Below are 26,460 nucleotides of genomic sequence, written 5' to 3'. Positions count from 1 at the left end.
TTGTTTAAAAAAGGTTCCAAAAGAAATCCGGGAAATTATAGGCCAGTAAGTTTGACGTCGGTGGTGGGCAGGTTATTGGAAAGTGTGATAAGGGATAGGATCTACAAATATTTGGATAGACAGGGACTTATTAGGGAGAGTCAACATGGCTTTGTGCATGGTAGGTCATGTTTGACCAATCTATTAGAGTTTTTCGAGGAGGTTACCAGGAAAGTGGATGAAGGGAAGGCTATGGATGTGTCTACCTGGATTTCAGCAAGGTCTTTGACAAGGTCACTCGTGGGAGGTTAGTTAGGAAGGTTCAGTCGCTGGGTGTACATGGGGAGGTAGTAAATTGGATTAGACACTGGCTCAATGGAAGAACACAGTAAGAAGTTTAACAACACCAGGTTAAAGCCCAACAGGTTTATTTGGTAGCAAAAGCCACACAAGCTTTCGGAGCTCCAAGCCCCTTCTTCTGGTGAGTGGGAATTCTGTTCACAAACAGAGCATATAAAGACACAAACTCAATTTACATGAATAATGGTTGGAATGCGAATACTTACAACTAATCAAGTCTTTAAGAAACAAAACAACGTGAGTGGAGAGAGCATCAAGACAGGCTAAAAAGATGTGTATTGTCTCCAGACAAGACAGCCAGTGAAACTCTGTGGGGGTTACAAATAGTGGGACATGAACCCAATATCCCGGTTGAGGCCGTCCTCGTGTGTGCGGAACTTGGCTATCAGTTTCTGCTCAGCGACTCTGCGCCGTCGTGTGTCGCGAAGGCTGCCTTGGAGAACGCTTACCCGAATATCAGAGGCCGAATGGCCGTGACCGCTGAAGTGCTCCCCAACAGGAAGAGAACAGTCTTGCCTGGTGATTGTCGAGCGGTGTTCATTCATCCGTTGTCGCAGCGTCTGCATAGTTTCCCCAATGTACCATGCCTACGGACAAGCCCTCCGTATACACAGGATCTGCTCGGATGAGGAGGATCGCAACAGACACCTCCAGACGCTGAAAGATGCCCTCATAAGAACAGGATATGACGCTCGACTCATTGATCAACAGTTCCAACGCGCCACAGCGAAAAACCGCACCGACCTCAGAAGACAAACACGGGACACAGTGGACAGAGTACCCTTCATTGTCCAGTACTTCCCCGGACCGGAGAAGCTATGATATCTCCTCCGGAGCCTTCAACATGTCATTGATGAAGACGAACATCTCGCCAAGGCCATCCCCACACCCCCACTTCTTGCCTTCAAACAACCTCAAACAGACCATTGTCCGCAGCAAACTACCCAGCCTTCAGGAGAACAGTGACCATGACACCACACAACCCTGCCATAGAACCTCTGCAAGACGTGCCAGATCATCGACACGGATGCCATCATCTCACGTGAGAACACCATCCACCAGGTACACGGTACATACTCTTGCAACTCGGCCAACGTTGTCTACCTGATACGCTGCAAGAAAGGATGTCCCGAGGCATGGTACATTGAGGAAACTATGCAGACGCTGCGACAACGGATGAATGAACACCGCTCGGCAATCACCGGGCAAGACTGTTCTCTTCCTGTTGGGGAGCACTTCAGCGGTCATGGGCATTCGGCCTCTGATATTCGGGTAAGCGTTCTCCAAGGCGGCCTTCACGACACACGACGGCGCAGAGTCGCTGAGCAGAAACTGATAGCCAAGTTCCGCACACACGAGGACGGCCTCAACCGGGATATTGGGTTCATGTCACACTATCTGTAACCCCCACAGAGTTTCACTGGCTGTCTTGTCTGGAGACAATACACATCTTTTAAGCCTGTCTTGATGCTCTCTCCGCTCACGTTGTTTTGTTTCTTAAAGACTTGATTAGTTGTAAGTATTCGCATTCCAACCATTATTCATGTAAATTGAGTCTGTGTCTTTATATGCTCTGTCTGTGAACAGAATTCCCACTCACCTGAAGAAGGGGCTTGCAGCTCCGAAAGCTTGTGTGGCTTTTGCTACCAAATAAACCTGTTGGACTTTAACCTGGTGTTGTTAAACTTCTTACTGTGTTTACCCCAGTCCAACGCCGGCATCTCCACATCAATGGAAGAAGCTAGAGAGTGGTTGTGGAGGATTGCTTCTCTGAATGGAGGCCTGTGATTAGTGGTGTGCCGCAGGAATCGGTGTTGGGTCCATTGTTGTTTGTCATCTATATCAATGATCTGGATGATAATGTGGTCAATTGGATCAGCAAATCTGCTGATGATACAAAGATTGGAGGTGTAGTGGACAGTGAGGAAGGTTTTCAAAGCTTGCAGAGGGATTTGGACCAACTAGAAAAATGGCAAATGGAATTTAATGCAGACAAGTGTGAGATATTGCACTTTGGAAGGACAAACCAAAGTAGAACGTACAGGGTAAATGGTAGGACTCTGAAGAGTGCAGTTGAACAGAGGGATCTGGGAATACAGGTACAGAATTCCCTAAAAGTGATGTCACAGGTGGATAGGGTCGTAAAGAGTGCCTTTGGTACGTACATTGGCCTTTATAAATCGGAGTATCGAGTATAAAAGTTGGAGTGTTATGCTAAGGTTATATAAGGCATTGGTGAGGCCGAATTTGGAGTATTGTGTACAGTTTTGGTCACCTAGTTACAGGAAGGATGTAAATAAGGTTGAAAGAGTGCAGAGAAGGGTCACAAGGATGTTGCCGGGACTTGAAAAGCTGAGTTACAGAGAGAGATTGAATAGGTTGGGACTTTATTCCCTGGAGCGCAGAAGAATGAGGGGAGATTTGATAGAGGTGTATAAGATTTTGATGGGTATAGATAGAGTGAATGCAAGCAGGCTTTTTCCGCTGAGGCTTGGGGAGAAAAAAACCAGAGGGCATGGGTTAAGGGTGAAAGGAGAAAAGTTTAAAGGGAATATTAGGGGGGGGCTTCTTCACGCAGAGAGTGGTGGGAGTGTGGAATGAGCTGCCGGATAAAGTGGTAAATGCGGGGTCACTTTTAACATTTAAGAAAAACTTGGATGGGTTCGTGGATGAGAGGGGTGTGGAGGGATATGGTCCAAGTGCAGGTCAGTGGGACTAGGCAAAAAATGGTTCGGCACAGACAAGAAGGGCCAAAAGGCCTGTTTCTGAGCTGTAATTTTCTATGGTTCTATGGAAAGCCTAAGGATACATAGAAACATAGAAAATAGGAGCAAGAGTAGGTAATTGAGTTGTTTAAGCCTGCTCTGCCGATCATTATTGATCATCCAATTCACTCTGGGTGAAGGAATTTCTCCTCCTCTCAGTTTTATGTAGTCTACCCCTCACACTGTGACCCCTGGTTCTGGACTCCTTTGCAATCAGGAGCATCCTTCCTGCATCTACCCTGTCTAGTCCCTTTTGAGATTTCTATGAGATGACCCCCCCCCCCCCCCCCCCCCCCAATTCTTCCAGACTGAAGAGAATGTAATCCTAACTGACTCAACTCTCCACATATGTCAATTCCGCCATCCCAAGAACCAGTCTAGTAAATCTTTGCTGCACTCCCTCCATGCAAAAATATCCTTCCTCCAAAAAGGAAACCAAAACTGCACACACTATTCCAGATGTGGTCTTAACAGGGCCCTGTATAACTACAACCCTGTAGTTGAATCCTCTTGCTATGACAGCCAACATACCATTTACCTCCTTTACCACCTGCTGCATCTGCATCCTTACTTTCAGTGACCAGTGTACAAGGACACCCAGGTCAGGTTGCACATTCCCCTTTCTCAATCTACAGCCATTCAGATAATCTGCTTTCCTGTTTTTGCTACCAAGTGGATGACCTCACATTTATCCACATTATACTGCAGCTGCCATTCATTTGTTCACTCACTGAGCTTGTCCCAATCACACTGAAGCATCTCTGCATTTTCACAGCTCACCCGCCCCCCCCACTCAGCGTTACTAATTTGGAGACATTACATTTAATTTCATCATCTAAATCATTAATATACTTTGTGAATAGTTAGGGTCCTCGCACTGATCCTTGCACTACCTCATCAGTCATTGCTTGCCACTTGAAAAAAGACCTGTTTATTCCTACTCTTTGTTTCCTATCTGCCAGCCCGTTTTCTATCCATCTCCATACACTACCCACAATCCCATGCACTTCAATTTTACATGCTAATCTCTTAGATGGTACCTTATCGAAAGCCTTATGAAAGTCCAAATAAACCACACTCTCGGCTCCCCTCATCAACTCTACTAGTGACATCCTCAAAGAATTCCAATAGATTTGTTGAGCATGATTTTCCTTTTTTTAATCCATGCTGACTTTGTTGGATGGGATGGGATTGAAGTTGCTGATAACCAAAATGTAATTGATGTTACATTGCTTCCTGTGAGAATGCATCCCAGAAGATGTTGATAGTTTTGCCATTGTAGAAAAATTTGTAATGTTTTTGACATCATTTGCAAGGAGTTCCTCGGCAGGTTCAAAATCAATTAATGTGGACAAAAAAGCTGAATTTAAGAGGTGAGGTGAAAGTGGCTGCCCTTGTCATCAAGGCAGCATTTGACCGAGTATGCCATGAAGTAATCCCAGTTAATTTGAAGTCCGGTTGGAGTCATACCTAGCACAGACAGGAAGATGGTTGTGGTTGTTGGAAGCCAATTATTTTATACTCAGGATGTCACTGCAGGTGCTTCTCGGGGTAGTGGCTTCGGCCCAACCATCTTCAGCTGCTTCCTTGGTGCCCTTCTTTCTATCATAAAGTGGGAATGTTTGATTGTACATTGTTTCAGTTCTATTTGCAAACTCATCAGACACTGAAGAAGTCGATACCCACATGCAGCATAGCCTGGGCAACCTTCTGGCTTGAGCCGATAAGTGACAAGTAATATTTGCATACCAGTGAGAATGAATCTGAACATCTCCTTCTGGTGTTCAGTAGCATTACTATTGCTGAATTGCCCCACCAACAACATCCTAGGGGTTATTATCAAACAGAAAACCACCTGACGGGCCATATATACACACTGTTGTCATCAGAGCAGGTCAGAGGCTGGGAATTCTGCAGCGAACTTGCATCATGACTCTTCCAAGCATTTCTACCTTTTACAAGGCACAAGTCAGGAGCCTACTTGCCTGTATGTATGCAGCTCCAACAACACTCAAGAAATTGGACACCATCCAGGACAAAGCAGCCCATTAGATTGAAAACCCATCTACACTTTAGGCATTCACTGCAGTGGCAGCAGTGTGCACCCCATGCATCTTGTGAAGCCTTTAAAGAGAGAATATACCTTTTCCATTTATAGATTTGATGCAGAAAAGGGAATCCATATTAGTTAAATAGGAATAACTAAAACTGAGTTTTAGTTTCCATTTACTGGTGCAACAATGCGTTCTGGTGTTGTAGGCTTTTAATCTATTCAGCACTTGGCACAAAGATGCCATTTGGAGACTGTTAAATACAATGATTTTGCAGAATTGCATTCAGTTCTGATGATTCGGGTGGCATGATAGCACAGTGGTTAGCACTGCTGTTTCACAGCTCCAGGGTCACGGGTTCAATTCCCGGCTCGGGTCACTGTCTGTGTGGAGTTTGCACATTCTCCTCGTGTCTGCGTGGGTTTCCTCCGGGTGCTCCGGTTTCCTCCCACAGTCCAAAGATGTGCGGGTTAGGTTGATTGGCCAGGTTAAAAAAAAATTGCCCCTTCGAGTCCTGAGATGTGTAGGTTAGAGGGATTAGCAGGTAAATATGTGGGGATAGGGGGCCTGGGTAGGATTGTGGTCGGTGCAGACTCGATAGGCCGAATGGCCTCCTTCTGCACTTTAGGGTTTCTATGATTCTAGTTTGAAGTACATGTGGTCATCTTTGTGAGCTGTAATTTTAATTGTGTACGTATGATGTGAAATTACATGTACCTCAATTTAGGTACAGATTATTCATGGTCCAGTTGTTGCGTCAACTTCAACTGTAATCTAAATTATTCATGTCATTACTTCATTTTTGTTCCTTTGTATGTTTCATAGCACTGTAACAGCCAGTTGGTTTCATGTGCGTCTTAATGAGACTGAGCAGTAAACCATTCTAGCTTAATAACTGCCATTTCTCTGGTAGTTGAACATCTTACTTGGATGTAGGATGGATATCCAAGTCTCAAGGTTTGTAATGTTTGCACTGGCATTTGTGCACCCTTCTGCTGAAGATGCTGTCTGTTTGTTGGGGAATGGGCCAATGAGTCCTTTGATGAGTTACCAAGTAACCTTGCCTCTTCCTCACCCCCATCACTGCTCACCCTGCCCCCCTCATCACTGCCCATGCCCCCACCCCTTCGTCACTGCTCACTCCCTTACACCCAGTCACTGCCCACTCACCATCCCCTGTCAGTATCCCCCCCCCCCCCCCCCCCCCCCCTCCACCCCCCAAAACCATCACTTCCCAATGCTCATTTACACCCCCTGCGTTGCTGACTTTCACAATATTGGCTGGACAGGAGCCAGAGAGTCTAGAAAATGATTTGGGAGAGTCATGAGCATTGCAGAGAGTGTTGATGGGGAGGTATGTCAGGAAAATTGAGTGGGGGAGAGATTGGGATAGTGTCCACTGGAGGAGGAGGGGGGCAGGTTTTGGTGAACATTGTTGGTTTGGGGTGCAGTGCTGGCACATTGATGCCTTATTCTCATAAGAATAAATGTGGGATAATTTTCCTGCAATGGGCATTACCAATTTGGATCCTGTCTCTCAGCATCCACACTTGTATGGTCTGCAGTCCTTACTGAAGTGTGAACAGGGACCCGATCTAATTGTCCCCCTCAATTGGGATATTGTTGCTGAATTCTATTTATAGTGCCTCAAACTGCATGAATGGGATCGGCAAATTAGACGTAGATGTTGAATTCCACCAGGACCTTCGTGTCCCTCTGGCTTGATGGTACACCTGGTGCTTATTTTGATGAGCAATTCAGCGCAACAACTCTAATTTCAATTGTCTGTCTTTTTTTGCTCTTCCAGCTCCTTCCATTAGATGCCACCATTTTAGAACACCACAAACGTGAAATAGTTGAAGCGAAGCAAATTGCACGAAAGCTTACTTTGGTGGTACTCTCTGCAGATAAACCAGATGAAAAAGAGAAGGAAAAGGAGAAAGAGGAAGAAAAGAATGAAAAAGTGAGTTTAGAAAATAAATTAATCTTAGTTCAGATAATGAGTTGTCTACCCCTTGTTATTAGACTAATTCTCCCCTTGTGGTTTTTCCAGTGCAAGTATAAAGTACTAAGCAAGGCTTCAAATGTTTGGTCTGAAATTTGATTTTGATTTGATTTATTATTGTCACATATGTTGGTATACAGTGAAAAGTATTGCTTTTTTCGTGCTTTACAGACCAAGCATACTGTTAATAGAGCATATGGGGAGAAGGAAAGTATGTAGTGTTATAATCATAGCTTGGGTGTAGAGAAATTTCAACTTGGTATAAAAGTGGATCCATTCAAAAGTTTGGTAGCAGGGAAGAAGCTGTTCTTGAGTCAGTTGGTACGTGACCTCAGACTTTTGTATCTTTCTCCTGTCGGAAGAAGGTAAAAGAGAGAATGTCCGGGGTGCATGGGGTTCTTAATTATGCTGGCAGCTTTTATGAAGCAGTGGGAAGTGTAGATGGAATCAATGGCTGGGAGGCTGGTTTGCATGATGGACTTGACTACCTTTGTATTTTCTTGCGGTCTTGGTCGAGCAGGAGCCATACCGAGCTGGGAAACATCCAGAAAGGATGCTTTCTATGGCGCATCTGTAAAGATTCGTGAAAGTAGCGGATATGCTGAATTTCCTTAGCCTCCTGAGAAAGTAGAGGCGTTGATGGGCTTTCTTAACTGTAGTGTTGGCTCGGAGGGACTAGGACAGGTTGTTGCTGATCTGGACACCTGGAAAATTGAAGCGCTCAACCATTTATTTCCACTTCACCAATTGATTGATGATGGATGGATTACCTAAAAAAAAATGTTGTGGTCAGAGGTCATGCATTTTAAAATTGCATAATTTATCTTTTCAGGGTATTCACTGTTTCGTACTTGATTTAATTCAGCTTATCAGATATTCATTGAGATTCAAGGAGATACATTAAAGCTGTTGTGACACTACTGTGCCTTTAAGCAATATATTTTTAATCATGTTCTCTGTAGTTTGTCAGCATGCCTGTGTTTTTTTGTTTTTGTTACTGGCACAATGAGGTTTGTAGTGGCATCTTTTATTGCTGTTTAAATGGGGTTTTGTTTGTTTTTAATCTGGGTCTAATGCACTCTGGGAGTTTACAACCTATTTTGAATTGTTGTGGAAAGATTGACAGGTCAGTTGGGACAGTTTTTTCTCTCTCCCAAGAGTTTTCATTTTCAGTTTTGGCTGCTGGCTGTTGGAACTCCAGACTGAAAAGCAGTATTTCTGTATGTCTCCCTGGTTTTGACAACTTAGCTCTTGGTGGCTGGATTGCTTGTAACTCGAGGCAAGTATTGCTTCTGTCTTTTGAAGTGGTTTGCAGGCTAAAAGCTAAAGGCCAGCAGTGGCTCTATCTCTACCTCGAGGTCTCCTGGAAGTTACAGGGCTGCAAAGTCAGTTTTAATTCTCTTTCTGAAGGACTAATTCACAGCAGTTGTCGCAGAGCTTAAAAAATCCAGCATCATGTAAGCATTCTTGTTTTCTGGGACGGGTATATGTTTGTAAGGAGGCTTGTTTGGTTGGAACAGTGCATTTAGTTGTTTAGGTTTATGCAATATCATGGTCGTTTTTTTCTTGTTTGTAATTGGTAAAAGTTATTGCTAATTTTCTTTGTATATATTAACTCTATTCTTAAATAAACTTTGTTTGATAAAAACTCTCGAGTGGGTCATTTGAATCATATCTGGAGTGAGGTATCTTACGCTTACCCTCGCCAAATTCAAACTGCGAAACTTGTGGTCTCGTCTGACTTCATAAAATACCTTGGACTTTCTGACCTGGATTATAACACTATTAATTTTGATTTGCAAGGTGACTTTATTGACCCAACGACCTGTAGCTCAGTGTTGCAAATTAGAATCATTTTTGGCTGAGAATTCAGGATACGATAGAAATAAGTGTTCATAAGATCAACACAGAAGAGGATCACAGGATGTTGCTTTCTATTAGCTGTTGGGTAGATGATAGTGGCTGAATGATGAACCCTACCTCATTTTCCTATCCTTTCACTTGATTGGGCAATAGTTGACACTGCTACATGCTGTATAACTGAAATCAGGAGTTGGATGGATTACATCTTCAGCAAGTATCCCCCATCTTTGACATGCCTGTATCAATGCTTCAGTCTGCAGTAACAGTGCACCAGTCTTCGAATTACTTTACTTCAAGTATCCTGGAAGATTTGTTAGTAGCATGTCGAAGATGGAACTGTGAAATCTTTACTTTGCTTCACTTGAGAATCTTCATAATTTGCTCAGTGGTTAATTTTTTATTCTTCACTTGTAAAGCAAATCTAGAGCAGCTATAATTGTGTTTCGATCAGTTTGCATGACTTTTCCCTTGGTGTTAAATTAAAATGATTGATGCCTTTCAGCCTCCTGACAATCAGAAGCTTGGATTATTAGAAGCTCTTTTGAAGATTGGTGATTGGTATCATGCACAGTGTATCATGGATCAGATACCACCTTTTTATGCCACCTCACACAAATCGATAGCACTTGCTCTCTGCCAGTTGGTTCACGTCATTACAGAACCCTTGTATAGAAGGTAAAGGCATTTTATAGTTCTCATTTAGTGCAATTTGTTCTGGAGTTCACTTTACTTTGTGCTGTTTAATTAGTTTTTAACTGATGGATGTTATTTGGTTTTCTAAAAAAAAAGTCCTGTAATTGTCTACAGTTCCACAAGCACCTTGTAATGCTCGGGTAAAATTCCACCAGCTCTCGCTGCCCTCTGGCAACTTTTCCCAGTGTTCTGTCCTTATACCTGAAATGAGACAGTGTTGGTGGATTGTTTGGCTACCGGAGCAGCACAACATGGCAAGTTTGCACAACAGAAATGTACATGAGTTTATATTGGAAATAACAATCAAATGTGTCACTTCACAGGAATTCTGCATTCCCTGATGCATTTTAATTCATGATTTGTAATGTTACTTTACTTGAAGACTGCATCAGCCTTCTCCCCCTGTATAATGTCACAGGAAAATAACTGGTATCTGCAATTTTTGAACAGTCACACTTGTTTTTCTTTCTTTGCTGAAAACTGCAACCATATTGAGGGTAAAGCAATATCAGAAAATTGCCTTTCCTTTGCTTGCCGTCTTAAGTGATGCTGTGACCTCTTAATGCAACAAATGCAATCATTTTCTATGGCTGTTTTGCTCATCACATCTGTCATACCCATCTGTAAAAAATACGCTATTTTTAACCTTCCATTTTTATTGGCTGCTTTAATAGGTAATGTTATTCGCTCCTCCTCCATTGGTTTCCCTGGGTGACCTCTCCTCGGTTCGTTTTTCTTCAGCCTGCCAGCCCTGGCTACAGTCAGAATTAAGTGGTTGCTGAAACTCATGGCATTTTTTTTAAAGCGGTAATCAATTGAATATTACTGGCTCAATCCAGCAATTTGTCTTTCCCCATGTTCTTGGCTGACTCCTTCAAACTCAGCTTATCCATGAGACCCAGCTGTTGCTTCTTGGACCCCATTCTCACTAAACTGTTGAGCACCCAAGTTATTTTACTAATCACCATGTTTACTATCATTGTAAATAGTTTTCTCCTCTCGGGTACTGTCTTACTCCCTTTGCAAAGTATTGCTGTCACTCCATATTTGGAAACAAAAACCTGTATTTCTCTGATTTTGCAAACAACGGTCTTTTCTCTAACCCCCTTTTCTTCTCCAAAGCCTGTAATATGTTGGAGCCTTCCAAATCTCTGACCTTCCTTCCTGCACTTCCATGTTTGAACTTCTTTAGTCCACCCCTGCTAAAGTACAGAATTGCCCCATTTAAAACCTCTGACTGTGACTTTTCATGATGTGGACACTACTCGTGTTTATCCTCGCAGACCTCTCTGCAGCTTTTTATATGGCTGAACATATCACCCTCCTCCAATGTTTCTCCGTTATCCAGCAATGTGGCCTTGCTGCGTTCCAGTTTTAACTATTTGATTATAGTCAAAGCATCTCCACTAATGGTTTCTCTCCTCTTTCTCCTGCACCTTTATTTACTTCTGGAATGCACTTGCCCCCTCCTTACTCATCTAACTGCTGCTCTTTGGTGAGATCACTTGAAGGCATGGGTCTTCCACATGCATGCTGGTGGTATACCTCTTCTCAAATTAAATTATCAACCTCCTCTTTTCTTCCCTCCATGGTCTTTACTTTTCCTATGTCTGGAACTTTCTTCCCTCTGACCTCTATCATCCACGGAGAGCTCCAAAATTTATTTGACTCTAACTGCTTCCCATGTGTCATGTCATGGACAGTGTGTTTTGCTCTCCGGGCCCACATCCTGGAATTCCCATTATAAATCCCTGTGCCCTCGTTTCATCTCTCCTTTTGGATCCTTCTTGAACTCCATTTCTTCGACCAATGTTTTGGCCATTTCTTTCTGATCCTTTCTGTATTGACTTGGCATCCATTTTAATTTGATCATTCTTTTCTGAAGCAGCTTGATATTTTTCTACATAAAGATCATAAGCCTCTTGTATACTGCTTTGTATGTTTGGATGTGGCTGTAAATAATAGGTAGGAGATAAATTAACAGCTCTACATAAATGCAACAAAAACAGAAAATGTTGGAGAAACTCAACAGGCCAGATAATATCTGTGTAGAGAAAATAGAACTGATTTGAAATGTTGTCTCTATTTTCTTTCCACTGATGCTATCGAACCTGCTGAGTTTCTCCAGCATTTTCTGTTTTTGTTTGAGTCCAGCGTCTGCAGTCTTTTGCCTTTATTTATATCAATGCAAGTTGTTGTTGATGCTGAGTAAGCACCTTTAATGACTCTCTTCAAATGAGACAAATGTATATCGAGCTGGTGGCTTTAAAAAAAACTTGTCTTCAGACCTCCAGCCTCAGATGTCCAAATTTTATTTTGTTCTTCCACTTCCACTTTTTTGCATGGACACATGAGATGACCTTTCGTGTGACGAAGGTCCATAGATTTTGGATTTGCTCTGATGCATTATACATTATGTGCTTCAACACACTTAGCCTTGTAATGTATTTTCCAACTCAGCATAAGCAGTGTCATGCAAAATACATCTTTACTTTTAATATCAATTAGTAAATGTAGGCACACTGAGCATTAGCTTTGAAAACTAATAAATCTTAATACATTTTTAGTGCTGACTGCAAACCATTTATTGGACTTCCATAAGTCACTCGTATCCACAGGCGCAATAGTTTGTATTTATGTGAATAATAACCGCTAATTTGATGGGAAATGCGAATATTGCCAAAGTCTGTCTTTGAACTTTAATTAAACCTGGATGGACGCTTGTCCTGAATCAGCATCCAAGCATTTAGCAGAGGAAGGTACAATTCTTCATTAAAATCTCATCTGTCCTGTAGTTCTTGGTACATTTTATTTATAGCTCTTTTTTTGTGAAGAATCATTGAATCCTACAGTGCAGAATGAGGCCATTTGGCCCATTGAGTCTGCACTGACCACAATCTCACCCAGGCCCTATTACCAAAACCCCATGTACTTACCCTAGCTAGTTCCCTGATGCGAAGGGATATTTTAGCATGGCCAATCCACGTAACCCGTATATCTTTGGACTGTGGGAGGAAACCGGAGGAAATCCACGCAGATATGGGGAGAATACAGACTCCACGCAGACGGTTACCGAAACCGGTAATCGAACCCAGGTCCCTGGCGCTGTGAGGCAGCAGTGCTAACCACTGTGCCACCGTGCCGCCTATTGCCACCATGCTGCCCATAAATGAATGCGCAGAAAAAATGGAAAATTCTGACTTCAGTGTTTTCATGCAAGCAGTGAAGTTGCACCAACTATTGAGGCTTTTGGAGAAATTGAAAGAGGAAAACGTTCAGAGGTTTTAAAAGTCTTCAAAATCCAAATAGGCAGAGCAGATTTGATGTAGAAGCTTGATGTCAAGTTTGCTCCCCTAAACTAACTGGTAGATAATATATTTTATTGAATGTTAAAAACGTCTGCTAGTCAACGCATCTTTTGAAGAATTAAATCGTTTGATATTTGTTAAAGAGAAATTCTGTGATTACGTGGAGAGGATTGTGAAAACTACAGATCTATAAGTAATATTTGAAATATTGGAGAAAAACCCAAGGGATTAGTCACGGAAACTTTTGTGTCTTGGAGCTGTAGAATGTTACAGTGCAGAAACTATATGCCGGTAGTTTTCTCTCCCTACATTAATCACAAATCTAAATTCATTGTTGTGGTTGATCTCAATTATTTTTTGATATTCTTCCATTTTAAGCAGTTATCGAATTACTTTAAAAATAGTTTACAGACTCTGTTTCAACAAGAATTATTCTAATGAAACCTGGTTACATCAAATCAGATTCTTCACTTTCCAAAATATTTGATTGGCATCAACCAAATACTGATATTTACACAAGTTCATAAAAGTATTCCTACCTTTCTGTGGGTTTTGTTAATGTCAAGCATTTTATCTGTTCTGACCTGTTTCAATCAACTTGGCTTATATTTGTGTAAAAACGTAATATTTTATTTGCAGAGTTGGTGTACCAAAGGGTGCCAAGGGAGCTGTCATTCCATTGCTTAGAAATGAAAGGGCTCCAAAACCAATAGAAACATTTGAAGAGTTAAGAAAAGAAGTCTTCAGCATGCTGTGCTACCTTGGCCCTCACCTGTGGCATGATCCCATCTTGTTTGCTAAAGTGGTTCGTATTGGAAAGGCATTTATGAAAGAGGTTGGTGTGAGCTTTATTCAAATTCCAAGTGACGTGTATATCTATATGTCATTATTCTAAAAATTTTTACGCATGTTGCAGTCTTGTATCTGTTTTAATGCTCTTTAAATCTAGAAGAGTGACATGTTTGCAACTTGACCAGAAAGTCTTCATTTTTCATCAGGATGTTTGAATCTTTTATGGTGATTAATAAAAGAACGAACAACAGCATGAAAAAAATCTTTTGCACACAGTTGAGTGGTTAAGGTCTGGATTGGAGTGAATGATTCCCTATATCATAGAATCCTTACAGTGCAGAAGGAGGCCATTTAGCCCACCGACCACAATCCCACCCAGCCCGTAGCCCCACGTATTTACCCTGCTAGTCCCCTGACATTAAGGGCCAATTTACCATGGCCAATCAACCGATATGACTCTGCTTTACTTTTTTTTTTAAAAATGTGGTGCAAGGTTGAATGGGTTTATTGATCATGGAAGTGATGACAAGAACATGTACACATCTAAATTGTGAAAAGGTAAAAGTTTGGCCACTAAGGAACTATTAATGTAAATTCTGTATAATGTAAATTACGTAAAATTTTGGGCGAGTGGTGGGAGTGTGTGGGGAATACTTAAAATTAAAACTGAGAGCGAGACGAAGATGTTTGAAAAGCAAAAATGAAAGGTCAAGGAGACCAGTGCAATGCATGCAGCAGTCACAATGAGTGTGAAATGTGAGGAGTAGCTATTTTGACAAATACTGAGCCTTGAAATTACTGTCAGGTTTACTGAAACTAATCGCTTTCTGACTGGTTTCTCACAATTCGGCTCACAGACCATGACATCAACAACAAATCGTTTTATTATTGTAATGCTACTCAAATGTCAGTTCAGTGTACTGCTTAATATTTATTCAGTCTTGCCCTATTAAACACGAAACAAGAGTGAATGGTTTGCGTTAACAATAAATATTAAAGAGTAATTGCTGCACTCCACAGGTCATTCAGTTATCTGCAGGTTTAATTCACTTGTACCTTGTCAAAGCATTAACTTGGTGTGTAAGACAAATTAACAACTCTTATTTATTTTAGAATACAATAGTTTGCTGTTTATGAAGGATTAAAGTATATACAAATTTAGCACTTGATCTTTCTGGCCTGCTGCGCTAATCGACCACGCAGTGGGCAGGGAAGATAGTGCATGAGACTGAAAATCCAATTTGCGCTGGTTTAATGCCAAACCCCACCCTCTTGGCCCTTTTTTGCCAGTGAGATCGGCTTCATGCGCATGCCCTCTATGACATTAACAGCCACCTGGAATCTGGCGGGGGTGGGTGGGTGGGGCGTTGTCACTGTCACTGATAATGAAGGGGCTGGTGGGGGTGAAGTCCACGGTGGGCGGGGGGTGTACCAGTGATGATGGGGGTGAATCCATGGTTGGAGGGGTGGGGGGGTTGGTTGTGGTTTTCTAAGGAGATCTCCCAGTGCACTGGGAGATTGGGGCTCCTGCACAATGGCATTGGTGCGCTCTGCAGCCAGCTTAAACATAGAAACATAGAAAAGATAGAAACCCTACAGTGCAGAAGGAGGCCATTCGGCCCATCGAGTCTGCACCGACCACAATCCCACCCAGGCCCTACCCCCACATATTTACCCGCTAATCCCTCTAACCTACACATCCCAGGACTCTAAGGGGCAATTTTTTAACCTGGCCAATCAACCTAACCCGCACATCTTTGGACAAGATGTTTGTGCTTCTCTGGCAAGCTTAGGCTCCACTGTCCCCTACCAGCATGAATCTCCCAACTGCCAAAAAAAAGTGGGACGATTGCGTGCTGAAAAAACCCAAAGTGAAACGTACCGATTTTCAGGCTTTTATGATACTTTGAATTTTTTGGGGGAAGATTGTGCTCAAAGTCAATTTGTAGACGAACCAGTTTGGGTGGTAACTCCCAAGGTTTATTCAGTTTGTTGTGTCATACTTTAAATGATGAGTGCTGCAAAGATGGTTTGTCAATAGAAGGTCTTTTTGCTCAAAGACAGATCAACAGTTGTACGGAATTTTCATTTCTGAATATATCACCCTGGAACAAGGTTTGTTTTTAGACACCATCCCCATTCTTTGGAGTTTGTGATATTGTTTCATTGTGGTGTAGTGAATAATGCAGCTTTGCTCCAAGACCTACTTGTTAGACTATCAATAAGCCCCCTCAAGCATTGGTTGCTTGTCACGTTTGAAAATCTTTGATTTGTAGCCAGTCTGTTAAATTAAGTTAGTTTACTGAGATCATCTGTATATGCAGTAATTTGTTAGTTTTCTGATGCTCACTACGAGTTGTCAATGTAGTTAAATCAGCGCAAAACTTGGTGCTGTTTCTTGTTTTGTTCTGAATGTACTGGTTGCTAAAGATTTGGCTTTTCAAAGAATAGAAGACTAAAATGGTTTGAGAATTTTGAGAAGATTTGTGTTTGAGAATCAGTGGAGAAATTTATTTTTTATTAACTAAAAGGACATGTTAATCAATATGATGAACTTGAACCTATTGTACTTGCTATTAAATGCAGGTTTGTCATTGTGTTTCTGACTTGACCTGCAAAGCCAGTAATTGGACTGTTGTGGTGACTGAGACTGACCATGTCATTTTTTAAACTCTTCGTTAAATAATGGAGTTAACAAATACTTTTATGCATTCGCAGCATGCATCAGATGGAGGTAAACCAGATGACAAGGAAAAAATGGTAAGTTACTATGATTCTTTGGAGATCAAATTACTGAAATGTATATATCATCCACACACAATGCAATATCATAGAATCATAACATTTTACAGCACAGAAGGGGGCCATTCGGCCCATCATGACTGCACCTGCTCCTGAAAGAGCTGCTCAGCTAGTCCCATTGTCCAGCCCTATCTGCATAGCCTTGTAAATGCATTACTTTCAAATATGTATCCAGCTCTCTTTTGAAACCTCTTATGGAATCTGCCTCCACTACTCTCCCCAGCAGCGCATTCCAAATCCCAACTACTCTGAATAAAGAAGTTTCTCCTCACCTCACTCCGAGCTCCCTTGCTGACATCTTGAAATTGTGACCCCCTAGTCACTGACATACCAACTAGTGGAAACAGAATATCCTCCTTTACCCTGTCAGAATTGTTCATAATCGAAGACCTCAAAAAGGTTACCTCTTCTCTACTCCAAAGAGAACAAGCTCAAGTTCATAAATTTTTCTTTGCATCTAAAATTCCTCATTCCTGGTATCATTCCAGCACATCACCGTTGCACACTCTCTTGGGCTTTAGCATCCTTCGTTGAACAAGGTGCTCAGAACTGAACACACTGCTCCAAATGTAGTCTGACTAATGATTTGTAGAGGTGTAGCAGCTCTTCCTTGCTTTTATACCCAAGGCTCTATTTATAAACCAGAGGATCCTATAAGTCTTAAGTGTTTCAGCTTGCCTGGCCACCTTCAGAGAATTATGCACTTGCATTGGAAGAATAAACTATTTCCAGTAAATATTCAGAGGTGCTTAGACAGTTGTTAAAGAGCATTGTGAAATATCTCAACTTTCAAGATTTGACATCCTGTTTAAATTTTTCTGATGCTAGCGACTTAGATCTCTATTTTAATTTAGTGAAGTACCGTACGTCATTATGAAGGGTTTAAACATTGCTGAAATGTACAGTTTTTCTGATCATTGTTGAATATGCCATTTGATGTTGATGAGCCAAATGAATGTGGACTGTGTTGTATATTAAAGTGAATAAGCATGAACTTGAGCTTAAACAATTCTAGAGCACTAACCGTGTAACTGTTTAATTCTACAGGAGTCACTCGTGAGTTGTTTTCTCAGTATTGCAGATCAGGTATTGCTGCCTTCCCTTACTTTAATGGACTCCAATGCGTGCATGTCCGAAGAGCTTTGGGGAATGTTGAAAACATTCCCGTACCAGTATAGGTGATTATCATAGAGGAGCATTCAAATATATTGATTTATTCTTGTGTAGTTACATTGTGGATTAATATTCAAATATATTGTTTTAAGGTATCGTTTGTATGGACAGTGGAAAAATGACACCTACAGTAGCCATCCTCTTCTGGTTAAAGTCAAAGCTCAGACAATTGACAGGGCCAAATATATTATGAAGTAAGTTTATATATCTTATATTCAAATAAATCAGCTGGAACAAAGATCATTACAGAAGGTCCTATTACTTTCATGTTATAGTGATGAGAAAAGTTAATGCTTTTTTCCCCCTTGGAAAACATGCCATTTTTAAATTCATAGATTATTGCAAACCACTTTGAGAACAGATGATTGATTTTTATTTCTGACATGCGAGTTACCAGACAATGTTAATTAAGCCACACTACATTTTTTTTGTGGTAAGATTATTAAATGATGATTAAAACACTTGGATTTTCCCCTCCACGTTTTAGGAGATTTGCAAGCATTCTTCTTTAAAAACTTGGAATTTCTTTTTGTCTTCAAATACCAATGCTGTTCTGTTTGTTTATGAATGGTGTCTTGGTTGAACAGTTTTATTATCGATGTGGCAGTAGCGTATATGAGGCCTCATTTTTGTGTAAGTGAGCATAAAAATCCCAAGGGACTAATTGATTAAAGTTGGTGGAATTCTCCTGGGATCCCATTTTCTTGCACCCAACATGTCAAAACAGATTAAATGGTTATCTTAAATAATTATCTAATTGCTGCATGTGGGGCAATGCTCCATGAAAATTTGTCTCTGTAAGCTTACATAGTAATGCCAACAATTTATAAGTGAACAGTTGTCTTTGTGATATTGTGAATGTGCAAGATTGTATGTACAAATTCTTCTCTCTCTTCCACCTCTCATTTAATGTATTTAATTATTTTTGCTTGATTTGTCATGGTTAGTAGCAGATCTTTAGAGCAGCAATAGTAATTATGGTTCAGGTTTTTTATTACAATTTCGTTCAGTACTAAAACAAGGTTTTCGACATGTGTTGAGAAAATGTAATCTTTAAACTGAATTTGTTTCAACTATTCTGTGTAATATCAAGTATGTGGAGATGTATGAGGCTGCGGGAGTTCTTCCACAAACCCCAAGAGGCCAACAGTGATCACAGTGAGACAGCCAATGAACCGGAACAGCCGACAGAGAGATCCGCAGTGCAGCAACTGAAGAGGGAAGAGTCGAATTGGACTCCTCCGGAAGGCCGCTGCCCTCGACTTGACATGTATGCCCAAGCCGTCAGGAGGTGTGTCAACACCAGATTCATCAGCCGCACTCACCAGACAGCCCCGAACATCACCCAAGCACAACGCAACGCCATCCGCACTCTCAAGACCAACCGCACATGGAGCAGTTGAACCAGGAGCAGTCCTCGTCACAATGGATGTCTCGGCACTCTAGACCGGCATCCCCCACGACGATGGCATTGCTGCAACTGCCTCAGTACTCAACGCCGACAACTGCCAGTCTCCACTTGCAATTTTACAACTCATCCGCTTCATCCTGGACTACAATGTCTTCACCTTCAACAACCAGTTCTTCATCCAGACACACGGAACAGCCACAGGGACCAAATTCGCACCTCAATATGCCAACATCTCCATGCACAGGTTTGAACAAGACCTCTTCACCGCACAGGACCTTCAACCGATGCTATACACGAGATACATCGATGATATTTTCTTCCTTTGGACTCATGGTGAACAATCGCTGAAACAACTATATGATGACATCAACAAGTTCCATCCCACCATCAGACTCACCATGGACTATTCTCCGGAATCGGTTGCATTCTTGGACACACGCATCTCCATCAAGGACAGTCACCTCAACACTTCACTGTACTGCAAGCCCACGGATAACCTCACGATGCTCCACTTCTCCAGCTTCCACCCTAAACACATTAAAGAAGCCATCCCCTACGGACAAGCCCTCCGTATACACAGGATCTGCTCACATGAGGAGGATCGCAACAGACATCTCTAGATGTTGAAAGATGCCCTCATAAGAACAGGATATGGCGCTCGACTCATTGATCGACAGTTCCGATGTGCCACAGTGAAAAACTGCACCGACCTCCACAGAAGACAAACACGGGACATGGCGGACAGAGTACCCTTCGTAGTCCAGTACTTCCCTGGAGTGGAGAGGCTGCGACATCTTCTCCGGAGCCTTCAGCATGTCATTGATAAAGATGAACATCTCGCCAAGGCCATCCCCACACCCCCACTGCTTGCCTTCAAACAACTGCACAACCTCAAACAGACCATTGTCCGCAGCAAACTACCCAGCCTTCAGGAGAACAGTGACCACGACACCACACAACTGTGCCACAGCAACCTCTGCAATATGTGCCGGATCATCATCACGGATGCCATCATCTCACGTGAGAACACCATCCATCAGGTACACGGTACATACTCTTGCAACTCGGCCAACGTTGTCTACCTGATACGCTGCAGGAAAGGATGTCTCGAGACATGGTACATTGGGGAGACCATGCAGACGGTACGACAATGGATGAATGAACACTGCTTGACAATCACCAGGCAAGAATGTTCTCTTTCTATTGGGGAACACTTCAGCGGTCACGGGCATTTGGCCTCTGATCTTCGGGTAAGCGTTCTCCAAGGCGACGCACGATAACGCAGAGTTGCTGAGCAGAGACTGATAGCCAAGTTCCACACACGAGGACGGCCTCAACCGGGATATTGGGTTCATGTCACACTAGCTGTAACCCCCCATGACTTGCCTGGGCTTGCAAAATTTCACTAACTGCCCCGGCTGGAGACGATACACATCTCTTTAACCTGTGCTTAACCCCCTCTCCACTCACATTGTCTGTACCTTTAAGACTTGGTTACCTGTAAAGACTCGCATTCCAACCATTATTTTGTAAATTGAGTTTGTGTCTTTATATGCCCTGTTTGTGAACAGAACTCCCACTTACCTGATGAAGGAGCAGCGCTCCGAAAGCTAGTGGCTTTTGCTACCAAATAAACCTGTTGGACTTTAACCTGGTGTTGTGAGACTTCTTATTAATATCAAGTAAACAGTTTTAAGCAAAGGACATGAAAAGTGGCAGTTGTGAACTATTGCCGTAATCTTATATTGTGTGTACTGAAGTAGAAATGAAGCCTCATGCCCATGAGAGTTATGAATTGTGCACTGGTAACAGTAAAGGCATTTTCTTCCTGCATAGGAAATTAAAAATATCGTTTAACTAGATTAATCTGATTGTGGTAAAATCTATTTACTGCGATATTGTACACTGATGTGAATTTTCTGCAAATAGCTGACGTTTTATAATTCAAGTTGCTGTTTCCAGACCTGACTGCCCTGCAATTAAGAACAGCACTATTTTCTGCCATTTGACTTCATATTTTCAATGAACTTTTGCAGTATTATTCAAAGCATGTATGAAATAATTGACAGAAAGCAATGGGATCTAAGTTCTTACCTGGAGTGCAGGATGCATTGATGGGGTCAGTGGGATTTTTGAAACAGAATCTGGCTTGAGATTTTGAGACAGCCATTTTTATATTATTAGTTTGGATCTTGTAATTTACTAGGACAATATTGAATTGATTGCACTTTTATAAGTTGCGTCAGAATAATGCATTGGCGGAACCCTTTTCAGCCTTTTGAAAGAGAAAGACATTTGATTCTGAAAAAGTTTGATTATCTTATTGGTGGTTATTATTCTTTTCTCCAGTTCGAGCTGAAGATCTTGGGCCTCAGGAGACCTTAGACTGAGTGGTGGTAGGACACTTGTAAGGGCAAATCATGATGAGAGACGGTGCTGATGCTGAAGCGTTTTTGCAGCTGGCCTGTCCTGGGCACGTAGATGAACCCATCTACAAAATTGTGAATGCATTCCACGGGTGGGATTTTCCGGCCGGAAAATCCTGCCTGAAGTCAACAGAGCTTTGCATGGGCCTGTCTATGATTCCCGTGATGGGCAGGACGGTAAAATTCCACCCCACAGATTTGAACAAGGATAGCAGCAGCTGTGCTATACTCTGCTTGTGCTGGAAAAATGAGTCAGTGGGTCCAATTTCACCATTTTGATTCGAAGTACCGGGAGTATTTCAGATCTGACTTTTAGACCTGTTCTGAGGCGCCCCCATACGCACGCTGCCTGCAAAAATATCAGCGAGTCTGAATCGTGCTGCACAAGCCTGTGGGTGGGGCTTAATGTGCCCGAAACTCTGCAGCTCCGATTGGCGCCTCCAACTGCGACCTGCGCAGAAAAAAAAATGATAGAATGCCGCTCACATGCCACATTTCCCCTGGCCCCCACAGACATACTCCCCTCCCCCCACCAATCTCAGGCAGAGTGATTTTCCCACCCCCCCCACTGATCACAGGCAGAGTGGCAGCGGACCCTCCCTCCCCCCTCACTGATCTCAAGCAGAGAGGCAGCAGACCTCTCCCACCAATCTCGAGCAGAGAGAGCCGTCGGGCGCAAGGCAGTTACCTCCTCACTAACCCTCACTGATGGAACGTGTGAATCGGACTTGTATGGAGCATGTCTGTTTCACGCCGATTCCGGATGGGCAAACACGGTGGTAAATGGGGAGGTGCCAGTAAAGTTGGGCGTGCAGCCCAGTCAGTCAATTTAAGTGCATGCAAATGCATTTAAATGGCCGTCGCGCCTGTTTCGGGCACGGTCCCGATCACGGCCATTTTTTGTGCCTTGAGGGGGAACCGGCGTGGAGGTGGCCACGGATTGCGCTCGTCGCCTCATGCCCAACTTTACCAAGTTTTCGTGCCTAAAAATGGGTGCAACATGATGGTAAAATCGGGCCCAGTGTCTCTGGTATCCATTGGTCCTTTTTGCTGGCTGAATGGATTGAATCAGTGATAGAGTAATACTCTGATTTTTGGATCATATGGACATGTCCTTTTACCTATGATGTCAGTCAAATTTGTCTTTGTTCAAGAAGCTTTTGATTTAGGAAATTTGGTAACCTGGGAATTTATAGGAATAGAAAAAAGCCATTCGGTCCTGCCCAGTGTCAGAAATTAAGCATTTTTTGGGGAACTTTGTGCACATTTTAATGGTAATGTGAAACACCCTGAAATGTTTTCCATGCACATTGAAGAAAATTAGGATATATAGTTATATTTAATGTTGATGGTTTCTACATTTAATTGAGTTTTGTAGTTATAGTATAAGCCACTTTGTAATGGTTGCATGTTAGGGTTGATGATTGATTTTCCATCAACTACCAAACAAAGAAATATGCTTTCTTAATTAGCTTTTTCTTTCTCCCTTTTTATTAAGCTTCTCGTCAGTGCTGCAAATCACCGTTTCCATGATGTGGAAGTTTTAATTAAAATGTTATTTAATTCTGACTTTTAACACATTTACAATTTATTGATGCACTTTCAAACTTCAAATGTAAAAATAATACTAAAACCATGTTTTCATTTTCTGTTGTTCTCTTTTCCAGGCGATTGACTAAGGAAAATGTAAAGCCTTCTGGAAGACAAATTGGAAAGCTGAGTCACAGCAATCCAACAATCTTGTTTGATTATGTACGTGTTCTTTTGCCATCACTTATGTACAAGTGAAAATTACATGCATCCAGCTGAAAGTATAATGGTTTATTTTGGGTGATCTAGGTGTATTTTAAATGAGATAACTTATTATTCTGGAATCTGGATTTGAATGTTGGCTATGTCTAAGAGATGAAACAATCCCCCTCACTGCTAGCTATAAGCATCTGGTTTGCTGAGACTCCATCCAGTTCCTAACGTTTCCAACATAATGTTAAATTCTTCACTCCACGTCTGTCTGAACTAAGAGTTCATTGCTGCCACAGATTTGACTTGTCCATCACAGCATGGTGTTACACTGTGTTGACTGCACAAAGGTCACTGATATTGCAAATATTTTGGAATTCAATTTTGAAAAGGGCAAGATTTTTTTTAAAAAGCTGGTAGATGCACCAAATTTAATATAACTAAATGGTGACTATGCTTTTGACTCGTTACCAGATTGCTATATTTTTATTGTATAAGCTTAACTTAAAGAATGACAGTCAAAAGGCTGAAAATTATTTCGTCATTCCTTCCAACTTCAATTTCAGTTCCAATATCTGCCAGAAATTAATTAAATGAGCAGAGTTTAAATATACAGGTCATGTATATTTAATTTGCTTTAAGATGTTCGCCGTGGCGTAGGGATAGCACATTTACCTTTGAGTCAAAAGTCATGGGTCTAAACCCACTCGAGGCATGAGCCCTGTATTCAGATAGTTTAATGGGGCAGAATACTTGCTGATTATGTCAGTGACTTCCTGTGTGCAATTGAGCTACTGCCTTTGTCCACATTACATTGCAAATGGCATTTGTCTGAGAGGTACTTGAGGGTGTTGAGGATGTGAAAGGCACAATATAAATGGAAGGGTAACTCTTTCTTGTATTTATGTTCAACAATCGATTATCTACTTCCACATCTGTAATTTAATTTGTTGCCTTTTACTGTACTTGTACGTGAAATTAGTTTTAATGCATCTTTTTTTAATATAAGACAAATATCCAATGATTTGACGATGACTCTTCCTTATGTCATAGAAATCATAGAAACTTATGACTTATGTCGCAGTATGTAATTAAAAAAACTAAACAGTAACCAGTTTGCAGTGTAATAGGTTCTCTTGTAATGGTCAGTCATTCTTATTCCAGTCACCATATTGAGTGTGTCTCTTTTACATCTGTTCTTTTTTTAGATTTTATCACAGATTCAGAAATATGACAACCTAATTACTCCTGTTGTGGATTCTTTGAAATACCTCACTTCCTTGAACTATGATGTCTTGGCTTGTATCCTTTTTTTAAAAGAAGTTGTTTATTTATATTAATTTAACATCATTAGGTCTGTCATGATGTCCCATACACTGGATTCATTTATTAGTCAAAAATAATACACAGTAATTAAGAGCTAATCAGAAATTATTTTGCATTTGAATTTTCCCTGGTAACTGAAAAGCACTGCTTATGTTAGTCAACCTTAATAGGGATGTTTATATTTAATATGCATTAAGTATTGGATCTTTGGAGCATGTTTGAATGAGTAGGATTTGTGGGATTGATGACTAATTGTTTCAGGTTGTGCTCTTAAGATGTGGAAGTCAAGCATACCTGTGAACAAAGGTTTTTGTGAGCATCTTTTAAAAAAATGTCTTTTGGTATGAGGCGTCTCTAAAGGGCAAAATATCAACCTTGTCTGATGCTATTTAAACTTCCTTTGAAACAGAAGCGATGTTCAGAAGAAGAATGAGGCAGGTGTTTTTGGCACAACTTTCCATGTTGAAAGAAATAATGTTCTTTCTTGATTGATTGTGCCGATGGTGTCAATTGCAGGAGTCATTGCTGTGCGCCATAAAGTGCCTCAATAGCAAACGGAGCGGGAGTGAGATTTTAACACGAGCCAAGAGTTGATCTGGAAATGCTTCAGCTTCGCAAATCACCTTGCAAAGATTTTTACCATCCCTTAACTCAACCATGGGCAAATGCCTTTTTCCCAAATACAGACAAGATGCAGAACTCAAGATATTCAGAGGTTCAGTGGTGTGAAGTTACTTAAACCCACTCTACCTCCCCGACCCCACTGTATTTAGGTTCCGATCAATTGGATTTTTTTTAAGTTAATGAAAATATTTTAGGGCTATTTAGCGGAATTGATGAGGTGCAGTGATGGAATGTAACTGCTCAGAAAAATTTATGTAATGTGGTTGGGTGATATTCACCAATTGAAAAGGTAGAATTTTAAACACTTCGGCAGTAATTTTTTAAGAACTCCCTCTTTGACACTGACACTATAAATAATAGACCCAGCAGGCATGTAGACACAAAAATTTTAAAGGTGCACAACTGTCCTTTGATTAACTTTGGCATGTTAGGCAGAAAAATTGAAATGGTATTTTGATAACCCATTATCGCTTTCCAACGTGAAAGATTGAGAATCTCCACAGCTTTTAATTTTTTTTTCACTTTGTGATATTGTGTAAAAACAGAAACTAATTCTTTTATTTGTATTGGAAATTCAACTAGTTTTCTGGTTTGCATATTTGATTAAAACCTAACTAGTTTAAAATTACTATATTTAATGGAAAAATATAAAAATAAAATAAGACCAAAAAATGTTTTTCTGTCATATGTTAAGATGGAAAGTAAAATGCTAGCTTTCTGGCTTTAAAGCTGAGAAATAGCTTTGAGAGAGTTCAATATTGCATGCAGTTGCCCAAAATGTTTTTGTCAGGATCAATCAGTCATTGCTTCATTTCAAGTTGATAGTTTTCTTTTAACCTCTGAAAAGATTGCATCATTGAAGCTCTGGCTAATCCCGAAAAAGAGAGGATGAAGCATGATGACACCACCATTTCAACCTGGTTGCAGAGTCAGTGGAATTTTTATTCAGTTTTGCTATTTTGCAGTAGCTTTAATGATTTACCTTTTAATTTTAATAATATGTTTGTCTGGAATTCAGCCAAGTTGAGAGATTATAAAAATTGCTAGACAGAGAACTTGAAAAGAAAGTTTAAAGTTTGTCACAAGTAAGACTTGCATTAACGCTGCAATGAAGTTACTGTGAAATTCCCCTAGTCGCCACA

General features: G+C 41.3%; 1 protein-coding gene across 2 annotated transcripts in view; it reads left to right on the top strand.

Annotated features, from left to right (window-relative positions):
• The window catches only part of thoc2 (THO complex 2), a 140,601-nt gene that overhangs the window by 53,582 nt on the left and 60,559 nt on the right, over positions 1 to 26,460 (top strand). For both annotated transcript variants that reach the window (XR_013497645.1, XM_078211345.1), the window contains exons 10-18: positions 6,963 to 7,118; positions 9,526 to 9,698; positions 13,664 to 13,859; positions 16,535 to 16,576; positions 17,666 to 17,796; positions 17,884 to 17,985; positions 23,296 to 23,380; positions 24,577 to 24,670; positions 26,166 to 26,246. Coding sequence is in view for 1 of the 2 variants with exons in the window: in XM_078211345.1 (XP_078067471.1) it covers positions 6,963 to 7,118; positions 9,526 to 9,698; positions 13,664 to 13,859; positions 16,535 to 16,576; positions 17,666 to 17,796; positions 17,884 to 17,985; positions 23,296 to 23,380; positions 24,577 to 24,670; positions 26,166 to 26,246 (1,060 nt within the window). In the remaining variant the exon portion in view is untranslated. The remainder of the gene's footprint in view (positions 1 to 6,962; positions 7,119 to 9,525; positions 9,699 to 13,663; positions 13,860 to 16,534; positions 16,577 to 17,665; positions 17,797 to 17,883; positions 17,986 to 23,295; positions 23,381 to 24,576; positions 24,671 to 26,165; positions 26,247 to 26,460) is intronic.

The sequence above is a fragment of the Mustelus asterias genome, chromosome 4 (assembly GCF_964213995.1).
Source record: "Mustelus asterias chromosome 4, sMusAst1.hap1.1, whole genome shotgun sequence".
NCBI classification, from domain to species: domain Eukaryota; kingdom Metazoa; phylum Chordata; class Chondrichthyes; order Carcharhiniformes; family Triakidae; genus Mustelus; species Mustelus asterias.
The sequence above is the reverse complement of the archived record's forward strand: the minus strand, read 5'-3'. Positions and strand labels throughout refer to the sequence as shown.